This window comes from Manacus candei, unplaced genomic scaffold (assembly GCF_025592945.1).
Source record: "Manacus candei isolate 608988 ecotype Guabito, Panama unplaced genomic scaffold, ASM2559294v1 h1tg000050l, whole genome shotgun sequence".
Lineage (NCBI taxonomy): Eukaryota > Metazoa > Chordata > Aves > Passeriformes > Pipridae > Manacus > Manacus candei.
Window position 1 is genome coordinate 8,719,776 of NW_026138098.1, and position 12,597 is coordinate 8,732,372.

Genomic DNA, 12,597 nt, shown 5'->3' on the forward strand with positions numbered 1-12,597 from the left:
GGCAGAGTGGTGGACTAGCCAGGCTGCACTTAGCACTAAGTAAATAAAGAGTTCCTTCAGGTTATTACTCTCATTAAAAGTTACTAATTCATTAGTGCCAATGCCAAACTATGTTGTGTTCCTCTTCTGGATGGAAAACATAGCAATGTGGTTTTGAGTGAGGATGGCGGGGCCTGCCCTAACCACAGGGAGCCAGGCATGAGCTGCTGATCCCAAACCACTGCTCCATGAATGAGATCCTTGGGTACCAAGGATGACATAAGTGTTTATTAGCATGTAATGCTGAGAAAAGAGAAATGCCAGGCTAAGTTATAGCCAAGCTACAAGGATGCTTTCAAAGTCTCTTAAGAGGGAGATGAAAGAGTCAAAAGTACATTTAGAAAAGTTCCAAGGAAGCTGAACCTGCTGAAAAGGCTTGAACTCGTTCATCAGCAGTTTCTTGTCGCATATTTTCTGCTGAAATGGTAAATGAAAATAATGATCTAACTTTTAAATTAGTGATACCTTTGGCCTATTTATGTAGTGGGTTTCAGAGGTTTAATTCAGAGTATTGTTCCCAGTCTGGATAACTGGCTCTCATTCATGTAAACAAAGTGCAAGACAGACAAAGTAAGAAAATCTTTTTTATCCGGTAAATGGTTTTTTTGCTGTTTTGAGAGCTGTCTTTCATTTCACATGCCTCACAGTCAGGACAGAAAGGGAGAAGTTTTCCAATTCACATGGAAAAAAGGAAATGCTGGTCTGTGTCTTGGTTTTCCAGTGCCTCAGCCCCCAAGGCTTCTGCCGGGCCCTGCTGGGGAGGGCAGCAGAGGTGCAAAATGATTGTCTTGTCCTGAGCCTCCTCTTTCCCCCTGGACATCTCTGTGAGTCTGACTTGCTGCTGCTTGGAGATGAGCTCAAGGTCAGGGTGCAGGTGGGGGCTTCTCCTGTGGTCCTAATGGTAAATCAAGGTTTATTTCTAAGTCTTGGAAGCATTTTGGGTACTTGCCTCTACCTTACCTTGTAAGAGAGTCCCCCATGCAGTGGGACAGGTCTGTCACCATGGGTCAAACCAGGAGCCATCCATTAGGTAGGTCACTGCAGAAGTTGTTTATCTCAGTGGATAAATGTCCATGGCTTCTCTGATCTGTATTCCAGGAGTGTGGTCATCACACCAGGTGGGGCCTGGATCTGTAGGGAGACCAATGGGAGCTCACGTTGTATCTCCTCGTGCCACTAGTGGTTTGCAGCGCCAGTAATCTCCAAGGCCACCGGCATCCTGACCCTCTGTCTTCCCTGGTTTTACCTTGGTTTGCATAGTATTCTGTAACTTATCCCAGTACACTCATGACTTATGAGAACTCTCACCATTTTTCCTGCAAGTATTGTCACCTGTGTTTTAGCAGGACATGTTTCTTCCACGTGGTGAATGGGACCTGTGTTGGCAGAGTAATGTATGTGCAGCCATTGCCTAAATTGGGTGGCTTGGGAGAGGTTCTCTTCTGAGGCTCCTCCCCATGAGTGACACTTGTTTTTCCCAAGGTCACCAATACTTGTTTTTATGAGTATTGGACAGAGAGCCTCCACTAAGAAAATATATTTGGGAGTTTCCTGGCAGCATCAATTAATAACACAGATGACAAATGGTACCAAAAACTTGAACCCCATTTGAAAACCTGTTGAGTAATGAAAGCAATGTTTGGGGTGTGAAGCAGGGCAGAGCCTCTCTTTCTCTGAGCATCACATTAGGACAAGATGTTTCCCCACAGGGCACACGTGTCTTGAAACAGCTCGTGGTGCCCAGCTACCTTGGGAATCCAAAGCAAACAAGGGAGCTGCCTGCTCCTGGGAGGCTGCTCTGCCAACCTGACTTCAGTGAAATGTCATGGTGGAGGTGTGGAAGAGGAATAAAGGTGGCATTTCTTAAATATAAGAGTAGAGACTGTCCTCAGGTCATCTGGCAGCCATGCCTTCCCCTCATGTGTGGGAGGGTGAGTGGGAGCCGTGGCCTCCTTTGGTGCCAGATGTTGGAGCCCTGTTGGGAGGTTCTCACTGAGCACTGGTGACTCATGGCAGGAGAAGGTTTGTCATTTGGCCTCTTTGTAGTATTCCTAAACCTTACCCTTCCACAGTTCTTAACCCTAAACTGAAGTTTAGTAGATGCTGCTTTGCTTTGAATCATGTTAGGAATGAGTGTAAGCTTTGATCCTTGGTGATGTCTGTAGATTGGGGAATTTTGGGGGGGATATTTTTGGGGGGGAGGATAGTGTTGTCTGTGGGATTTTTAGCAAATTTCTCTGCTGATGATTATACACTGGGTTTCCAGGGCAAAACAATCTCTGGTTTGCACATTGCTATGTGAAAACGCTGCTCAGCACCAGAGCTTTATGATACTCCCTCCTCATGTTTAGGCTTTCAGATTACCTTGAAGAGGATGGATAAGGACTGCATGCAATATTTGGACAAGGGATTGAGCAAGATTATTAAGAAAGAAATCTAGCAATCAATGATGATATTTCTGTAGGCTCTGTCAGCCTATCCTGATACATTCAGGATACTTTTAGAACCTGTTCTTCCCCTGCACTAGTGAAATAGCCTTGTGTGGTCATTCTGCTTTTCAGCTGTAGGCACAGAGGCCCAGCCCTGGCTGTTGTGGCCTGAAGAGCTCTTGCTGCAGAGGAAACAGCAAGCAAAAGACTGGGGACGCCAGGGCTGTGTGTCTGTCTTTCTCTCTGACCCCAGAGCTCTCGCTTTTGCTTTCTCAAACATAATTGCTTTCCCCTTCTGTTATGTTCCTATTGTTTGTTGGAGAAGTGATGCCATTAAATCAACAGAGAATGGTGGGAAAATGCTTTGATATGGGGCCTTAGGAGGGTGTGTGCATGTGTATGTGTGTGCTTATCCTCTCTTAAAAAAAACAACACAACCCTATGTGTATCTGGCAGCTTCCTTTAATTTGTGTCTTGCCTGAGAGAGAGAAATCCATCTCAAAATATTTTTGGCAGTTAACCTCCTTTATTTGTGTTGAAGTGGTACAAACTGCAGGGTGTCATTCCAGGGCTGTCTTTCACCATCATTGTGATAGTTAATCTCGTTAGGACTTTGCATTTTCTCAGTCACTGTTTTGGGAATGTGGTATTCCAGGCTTCCTTTTTCCATGGGAAAGAGGGGTCCTGTAGCTGTAGGCTCGGCAGGCATTAGGACAGTTGTGTGCCAGCTATTCTGCTGCTGTTCTGTAATGTGGACAAGGACGGAAATGTTTCCTCCAGATGCAGCCATGCAGAGTGATGAACAAGTCTACCACACAGATAACCCAAAGTCTACCATAGCATTTTGCCTGCAACCATGCTCCTTAACCCAGGAGCCTTGGCAAAGACCTGAACTGAGGTCCAGGGAGCACATGTTGCCCCATTTATGGAGCAAAGACTGCATTGGGGCAGAGGAGAACGAGTCTGTGCTGAGTGGGCAGCTCTGGGTTTCCTTCTTTTCCTGTGTTCCAGCAGTAGAGCCCCATGTGTTTGTGGCATGTATTTGAGGTTTTTGCATGTTTCTTTTTCTTGAAAGAAGCTGTTCTATTTGATTAGACGCCTCTTAGTAGCCCATTCCTGGATATAGCTGTGCATTACATTGGATAGCAAACAGCGGATGTACTTTAAGTTGCAGGTCAGGTGGTCACCACCCCCCCCCCAGTGAAATCAACCACACAGAGTGATGGAGAGGAGAGCAACACTCACAAGGCAGAAAAAACCCAAACCAACCAACCACCAATCTTAGCTCAAAACTGAAGGAGTAAGGGGAAAAAAACAGTAGAAAAGACTGCAGGGACAGAAGAGAATCAATGGTGGAAGCTTCGGAGGAAATCGTGTCTCTCTCTGTCACACCAGTGTAGGATTCAACTCTGGGGCTTGGCAGCAAAACATGATTTCTGCTTTGCACAAACTGTTGGGATTGTTTTCCTCCCCACTGGGAAGAGAACCCACCAGGCCCTGCTCTTGGGGATATTTGCCTTAGAAAGAGTGTTGTCTTTAACATACTCCCCTGCATGACTTGGTCCAAATTTTTTTAGTTGACAGATATCTTGATTTGGATTGATCATTATTTCATCTCTTGACTACTGCACTGATGTTTCTTTAATTGCTTCCCTAATGTTTTCCTGGCTCAGTTCTGCCCCAGCAGGAGTTAACGTGTTACACAAGTGGTATGTGACCTGGTCCCCCACACGCTGAGGATGCAGCACGTCTCAGGGTGACAGTCTGATCCACCCCAGGTCCCAGCACAGTTTTCCATGACACTCTGTGATATGTTCCCATTTGCTGATGCTATGTACATCACTAAACACGTGAGCACAGACTTGCAGTTTGTAGCCTAGTAAAACTTTGGGGATCTTCTGAGTTTGATGGGCAGTCTGCTAATATGGCATGCTCCAAAGGGAAGAGATGCCAACTTCTCTCAGATGTCATCCATCAAGTTTATTTGGCAGTGTGAGACCTCCAGTGACTCACCAGTTGCTCTCTCATGGAAAGGCTGAAACCCTTTGCAAAGAAAGACATCACTATATTGAAGTTTCATGCATACACCCTCCATTGCATACTAGATGATCTTTAAGGCCCCTTCCAACCCAAACCTTTCTATGATATAATAAAGCAATATGGCACTAAACTACAAGAGTCCTCAGTAAAAACTCCTTATGACACAGTAATTTTCATGTTCTGCTTCTCTTCTCTCTTCTTATTTTATTTTTTTTGTTAATTTTTCTTGGATACTGTTTCCCACCTTCCAGCGGAGGGAAGAGGAGTCTGTTGTTTGCTCAGCTAACTGAAAAAAGCTTTGTGTGCATTTTCTGCTGCCGTTTTGTTAAAGTTCAGAGTTCCTGGGTTAGAGCTGCCACTTCTCAATACGAGTGTTGTTCGAACTTCCAGAGCAGCCCACGCAGAGCTCCTTGGGTTCATCTGCGCAGTTCACAGCCCACGACCAACAAAACTCATTGTTTGCCTCTCTCCTTCTGTGAATCATACTCTGCAACAAAGACAAGCCTAATGCTCCCAACATGAGTGTGAATCCAGGCGGTACTGGATTTTAGGTACATCAATAGAAGCAGTCTGAGCGGGTTTGCTTTTTCTTTCTTTTTTTCCTTGTGAGCACTCACTGTGTCTGAAAGTCAGACAGCTTTGTGACAGTGGTTGTAACTGTCTGACACTTGTCTGGCTTATTAGGAAAACTCTGATAGGAGTTCTTTAATTCTACAGTTTTGTTATTTTGCGGAATTTTAGCTTGTCTCGGGACTCTGAATTTTGCCTTCTGTTTAATCTAGCAGTGATTCTCCAGTGAGAAAGTTCATTGTTTACCAGAAGCTTGGAGAGGGTTTTTGTGGGTTTTCCTTCAATAAACACAGCACTTCTCATTTTGCTGTGGGGAGATCTCTTTTTTCTACAAATATTTACATATCCATAATTATTTGTCTGTTGGGGAAAAAAAGCTGAGGAGTTTCAACTGGACAACAGTGGGCTGGATTTTTATTCTCTTCCCATGAAAAGCTAGAAGAAGGAAGGCTCCCCAGTCATTGTAGGGACAAGTGTGGGAAGTAAAGCATTGTTTCTGATGATCAAAACCAGAGTGGTAAACCATAGTCTACGCTCATCTGCTTTATTCTGCTCATCACCCTGGGTGAAGGCTGGTGGAGTTTCAGTGTGAAGGGGGTGTTTCTCAGAGGAGCAGCTTTCTGAGTTCAACAGAGAAATCGCTTCTTCCCAGTGCTGTATTTGGACGAGCCATTTGCCACCTGTCCTTCCTTGCATTCCATTGCCTGTGTGTCCCAAAGCCTGTGGCACCCAGAGCAGGGCAGAGGAGACATAACTGCTGCAGAAGGACCAAAGCATTGCTGTGCCCTTTTCTTCACTGCTCCTTTCTCTGCAAGACCCTGAAGCCTGCAGGATGAGGAGAGTTGGTTCGTCTGAGGAAGGATCTGCTTTGCTGTTTTGGAAGGTGGCCCGGTGTAGGGGTCATCCAGCTGTTACAGCTGTCACCATCCACACATCTGCCTTTCCTCACAGCTGAGGAGAATGGCCTTCTCTAGCTGTAACCGTGGGCGACTTTTCCCTCTTGCAAAGCCCAACTGTTACTGTAAGATTCCAAATTAGCCAAGGAGGCCTGGGCTGGGTCCTCCTGCTCTTCTGACAGCACTTGCTATTCAGCAGCCTGAATGCTGCCTCTGTGCCTGCCTGTCCTCTCTGCACGCTCGTCAGCTGCCCTATTCATTTTATGCAGCAAAGGGAAAAAGAAACCAGGGCTAGAAAGGAACTGCTTTCTGCCAAAGCAGCCCCTGGGGAATCCCAGTGCTGCCAGCCGGGGCTGGTCAGCAGGAAATGGGGGCCCAGAGGTTGCTGTGGGAGGTACTGCAAGGTGGAGGCAGTCTGGGGAGGCTGGGCATGAGCAGGGCCCTCAAGATACCCCTCAGGAGCCCTTCTGCTCCTGTGGACTGAGGCCTTCATGAACCAGCCTTTTACCAGTTTTGCAGTCTTGGGATTTTCTGAAGTTTTTGAAGCAAAAAGCTTGGCATGACACAGGCAGCAGGTATTTACTTGGTGCCTGAATCGAGCTGTTTGCCAGCAGCTTAGCACAGCCCCTTCTAGAAAGGAAGGGTGAAGCTGAAAGCACCAAACCCAGACCCTGCTTTGTGCAGGAGGGTGGGATATCTCCCAGCACTTTGGGATCCAAGGACAGGGGAGATGGGAGCAAGAGCTGAAGGCTGGGACACAGAAAAGATAGGTCATATTCCTGATCTGCTGAAGAATATGAACATATATTATTAGTATCCTTGGACTAATCACTTAATCTCTCTATGCCTTAGTTTCCTGTTAGCAAATGATACTCCTTATCTTTCACCTCTCATCTCAGCAGAGAAAAGAGTTTGTCTTTTAGTATGTCTCTTATTACAGTTTTTTGTCTGATGACTGGGGCCCTCTACCTTGATAAAATAAGTAATTGAATTTAGATTAAATGATCTAACATAATCCTGCCCAGTGGTTACTAAAACACTTGAATGAAAGTTCATTCTGAGCCTGTCTTTCCATTTCCTCATAAGGCCAAGACATGAAGTAATTAGATGTAGATGTAGGTTGTTATTGTAGCACAATGACAGAGATCAGTGGTTATTGGTAGGAATGGCTTTTATAATCTAGTTTAATGGTCATTTACCTTTCAGTGACCTTGGTGTCAGGCAAAATTGGCAGCTCTTTTGCAAGGAATGTGCTTCCTCAATGAGGTCTTTGCAAGCTGCTTCATTCTTGGCTCTAGCTTCTCATGAACTAGGACAGACACTGCTGCAATGCAATAGACTTTTCTGTCTGCAAAGAAAGGCATAGACTCCTGCCAAAAGAAGCCCTTTTAAGTGCTCTCCCTACTGCCACTGAATTGCTGTTGAAACAGATCAGTTGTGTTTAAAGCATTTCTTTGCTTATTGCTGTGACCAAAGTCGCAGACTTCAAACCCAGAGAGTCTGCAGTGGGCAGAGGCAGCCCAGGAGTTTCTGTAAAAAGGACTGCATTGTCTTGGAGTAAAAGGAGGGAGAACATCTCTCATCATCCAGTTAAGTTCATGCAAGAGGAAGGAGTTGGTAGTTCTGACTGTAACCCCCCCCATAAGTCCTTATTACATCAGTAAAGATGTGATATTTCTATACACTTTAAAATACACTCCTTTCAGTGATGATCGTCCACTCACTGCAGATGCAAATTGTAGGTTTTCCAGTGACTGTGATGCTCCTACACCTCTCTCCAATGTGCATTGTGAAATCCTAATGGGTTTTATCCAGTTACTGATGCCTGTTGCCGTGGAGAAGAACATGACATGAGCTGTGCTGTGATTTCTAATGGTATCCCAGATCTGTGGCCATGCTTTGTAAGAAATTGGAGTAGGTCATATCCTGGGGCTTGAGAGGATTGGACTCAGTACAGGTATTCACAGTGACCTTGGCCAAGCCTCTTAATTCTTCTGACAGTCTTAACCTTAGAGATAATCTCCTGTTTTCCATGAAGCAAAATGAATTTTAGCAAATGGTATGGATGTATTTATTTGAGATGGTGCTAGAAAGATTAGTTGAGTTACAAAGAAGTGCTATGAGAGTTGAGAAGAGTGATGTAGCTGTGGAAAAAGGTTTCACAAAAGCACCTCTAAGAATTGCACTACCTTGTGACTTGGGCTTCTGTCTACTTCTGATTCTCTCATCCTGCTGCTCACAGCCATTTGATTCTGCAAGTATGTTCCTCGCATCTGCAACTATTGCCCTGCAGAGCAAACCTAGCTACAGGAATTACCTCTTTATGTGCTCTCATTTCTAAACTGCTAAGGTAAGGAGAGCAAAACAGGGCAGCTTGGAGGGAGAACCATTTGTTTCAGGCTGCTTTGGATAACCACCAACCTGGTTTTACCATGATCATGTTCCATACATCATCACCACAGCATGACAGGTCTTTAGCTGAGATCAGTCAGTAACTTCCAGCATTTGAAATCCTGAGATTGTTTGATGTATAAGGGCTCTCTATTGTTTTTAATCCTATTGACCTGCTGGGACCTGCTGTGATGCTTGCTTGCACAGAAGATCTTACAGGCCCTCATCGTATTAGTTCTTCTTACTTCCCACATTCATCAGTCTGATGAGTATTAGCTTGTGCTATTAGCTCTGATACAAGAGAAGGAATGGTCAGTGGTGGTTTGTTTTTGTAGGTATCAGGTTTGGATTGGGAATGTCCAGCTGAGATCAGTGAGATACTTGCATAGGAGCAGATGGTTTATATACTGTTTCTTGCTGCAGAAGAGCAAGATTAATCTCTCTTGAGTCCCTGAACTCTGAATCCATTCAAGGCTGACAGAGTCTTTCCACTGACCTCTGTGGCCCCAGGATCACATTCTAAATGAGCTGCTTTGAGTCTCTAGAAGCCTGAGTTCAGCTTTGGTGGGTTGGAAAATGTAACCTACTGTATGGGCTGTGCTATTCATAAGCACTCACCCTGTGTGTGCTCTAGCTGTGGATGCCTGGGAGAAGAATAAAGTCATTTTCTGCAGTCGTGGGGGTGGAAGAGGGAATGGGAATTGTACCCCCTCCCCTGCAAACCCACTGTCGTGACATCCACGTGAGCAGATGATGGGAGCTGACCTGCTTCTGAAGCTTCAAATTCAGGTTAGGTGTTCTTTGTGCTGTTTCTTCTGATATCACCCCGACACATAAACGTCCTGTCCAGCTGGCCTGATCAGCAGGAACTGACCTCAATTTAAATTTTCTGAAGTGGGCCACTGAAGCAGACGAATATAGCAAGGCTGTGACTTCCCCTAGTGGGGTTTTCTTAAACTTAAAAGAAACAGGGACCCTAGAGTTTGAGAGGAGCCAGTTATGAGTAGATTTAACACCAAATCTCACAGTTCATTGCTTAATGGTATCAGTGGCATCTAATATTGTTGTCAGCAAATACTACCTGTTTCCTCACAGTTTATGGAAAAAAGCTGCTGTTTATTGAAGTGATGCTTGTTTTCTCTGGCCAGAGCAGCAGCTAGCAAAACCATTCAAGTCAACACAGCATGATGCAGGTGTTTTCCACTCCCTACTGATCCTAAATCAGACCAAAGAGAATTAATTTGGTGTAGAGGGTATGAAACGAAGTGTGAGTAACTACCAGTTGGTCAGTTCCTCTGGAGCTGTTATTGATTGATCTGGAGTCATTAGACTTTTACAGTCAAGCTAGTGAAGATTAATACAATTTGAGAGCAGTAGCAAGTTTTCTCAATTAGTGTCTAGCAACATAAACCTTTACAGTATAATTTGTGCTATATTTATCAATTTTCTAACAAGTTCTAACAAGGTTGCCTCGTGGCTAGAGATGGGGGAGTAAGAAGGTGATGGCTATCTCCTGTCCTTTAACGAATGTTCTTTGTGACTTTGGAGGTGATAGCTCTTTGAGCTAGAGATACTCAGATGTTTTGTATTATGAAACCAAAATATTAACACTTTCCTAGTTCATTGGTGTGAACTGTGACTCTTAAGGGTATCATGGGATCATACAGTGTGGAAATGCTGTAAGTAAAGGGAATGGAGCATTGTCCAGTTAAGCTATCCATAAGATACATTCCCTGGTGGAGTGCTGAGGAGTCATTTCCTGGCTGGCAGCGTGGTGGTGTCAAACCCAAGCTTCACTGCCCATCTCCTCCACAGATCCTCAGCATCAGGGAGCGATGGAGCAGGGGAGCCTTCAGAGGGGAGGAACAGTCCCCGCTGGGTTTGGCCTGTTTTTCCCACACACTGTCATTCTTGCGCCGGTGCTTCCTCTCTCTCCACATAATACCCTGTTATTTCCTCTTCAGAATGGGCTCCTGCCACTGCTGCTAATTAGCCCTCGATAAACCTTGGTGTGAACAAAAGCAAGCAATTAAACGTCTGTTGCTTCAGTGTGAGCCCTGTCAGAGAAGTGATTTGTTGGTGGCAGAGCTGGGTAGCACCTCCCTGGGAGGAAAACAAACCCATTGGCCTGGCTCAGCTGCTGGTGCTGGGGAGTGGTGTGTCCCAGCTGCTTGTTTCGGGTATGCAGGGATGTCTTTAGTACAACAGGGTTTCCCGAGGCTCTGTGAGAGGCTGCTGTATCAAGTTCCACATGGTACAATGATCGAGGCCACTACCCAAGCAAGATAGCTTGAGAAGTTTCTGAATTGTGGTTTATGTATGCGGGGGTTTTGGGAAATTTTTTGTGCTCTTTTTGGAAGACACACATAATAAACATTTTCAAATCAATACAGAGAGAGAAATAATCATAGAATGAATCAAAAAATCATAGATTGGTTTGTGCTGGAAGGGACTTTAAGTATCATCTGGTTCCAACCACCCTTCTGCGGGCAGGGGCACCTTTCACTAGACCAGGTTGCCCAGGGCCCCATCCCTCCCAAGCAAGGAGGAGGCTTAGAAAGAGGAAGCAAAAGGCAGGGCTTTAGTAAATCCCAAGCCAAATGAGGCTTGAGTGATGTTTGCCAGGACTCACGATGCAGGTATCAAGATCTTGCAAGCTGCTTTCATGTAATCTCAGCCCAAATGCTCAGAGTTCCTCAGGTTTTCCCACTTGAGGAAAAAGTCCTATTGGAAGAATAGGTACTTACATAGGATTTCACTGATGTATGAACAGACTAAGGGAAGTCGGAGACTTTTTCAATTTGGGACCCACTTTCTTTCCAAAAATAGAGGTAGGGCTCAAGCTGGAAAATTAAATATGAATTATTTCTGAGCAGAAAAATGCAAAGAGTCTCAGAACACATGGAATTAATGTATGTCCTCTTTTGACACGCAACTCAACTGCTTTGCCAAAAGTTATCTCTGTTTCTGTTGTAGCTCTCGAGCAGCTGCTCACAGAACTTGAAGATTTTCTGAGGATACTGGACAAGGAGAACTTGAGCAGCACTGCTGTTGTGAAGAAAAGCTTCCTGTCTGACCTTCTGCGAGTCTACACCAAGTCCAGTGGTATGGCATGGAAAACCATGGATGGGGCAGTGGGCTGTCATGGGAATTGCTGCAGGGTCTTGGAGCAGCATTTTTTTGGAGGCTGGTGGGAAGCAGAGACATGGAGAAAATGAAACCGAGTTTATTTTTGCAGTGACCTCTAATTGTTTATGTAAAATTACTATAGTTATGTGTCCAGCTTTACAAGCAAAAGATTCTCAAGATTCCTGATCCTTTCTGTTTTCCATATTAAATCTTAAGTTTATTTAATCCACTTTGTAAGATACACAGGATGTACTGTTTGGCCAAGTTAATGTTTAAGTAGAAATTTTAACTTACGGAATTTCCTGACTATAAAGCACTTAATTTTTTCAACTTTTTATTATTGCTTGAGGTTTTTCCTGCACGTTTTCTCAACCAGCATTCTCTCCCCACATGTACTCAGCGGAGACACTTTTTACATCTGTCTGTGGAAAAACTTAGCACTGTAAAAGCAACGTGTGGGTATAGAGTTCACTTTTCCCTTTGGTTGCAGGTGGCGATGAGGAGTATATTTATATGAACAAAGTGACAGTCCATAAACAGCAGGGTGACCAAGACAATCAAGACAAAGGTAGGGAGCTAAAAATTAATGGTTGCATCGTGTCTAGCAGGGTGATGAAGGCACACACAGTTAGAGCCTTCCTCTGCCGGTGCTCTGGCAGCTCTGAGGGCTGGTGCAGTTGATGGTGTGGAAGGACTGCCATTTTTGTAACATTCCCTTGGAAATAGTGGTCCTTGCCAGCACTGTGAGGTTATTCCTGGAAGTAGCACTTTGGAGGTCGTTATTTTGGGATAAAAATGTTGCCTTCTAAGGCTTGAAGCTCCAGTGGCTGAAGTATTTAAAGAAGCCTTCATGCTTTCTTTGGCCACGAAACAAGTCACTTCACCTCTTTGAGACCTCGGAAAGCATGTGTCTTCTTGCTATGTTGCTCTGCTCTGGCCCAGATGCTCTGTGTCATCACTGAAGCAAGTTCCTGGGCCCAGCTTGCACCCTCACCATCTGCACAGGCAGAGTACCTTCATCTCCCAGGGATGCAAGAGTTCTGTGGTGTACAAGCCAAGAAATTGAACCTAGATAAAATATTCATTTCCAATTTAGGTCAGCC

At 44.8% G+C, this 12,597-nt stretch overlaps 1 protein-coding gene across 5 annotated transcripts in view; it reads left to right on the top strand.

Moving 5' to 3' along the window:
* The window catches only part of AFAP1L2 (actin filament associated protein 1 like 2), a 71,179-nt gene that overhangs the window by 31,951 nt on the left and 26,631 nt on the right, over nucleotides 1–12,597 (top strand). For all 5 annotated transcript variants that reach the window (XM_051799861.1, XM_051799859.1, XM_051799860.1 and 2 more), the window contains exons 2-3: nucleotides 11,342–11,470; nucleotides 11,985–12,062. In XM_051799861.1, the coding sequence (XP_051655821.1) occupies nucleotides 11,342–11,470; nucleotides 11,985–12,062 (207 nt within the window). The remainder of the gene's footprint in view (nucleotides 1–11,341; nucleotides 11,471–11,984; nucleotides 12,063–12,597) is intronic.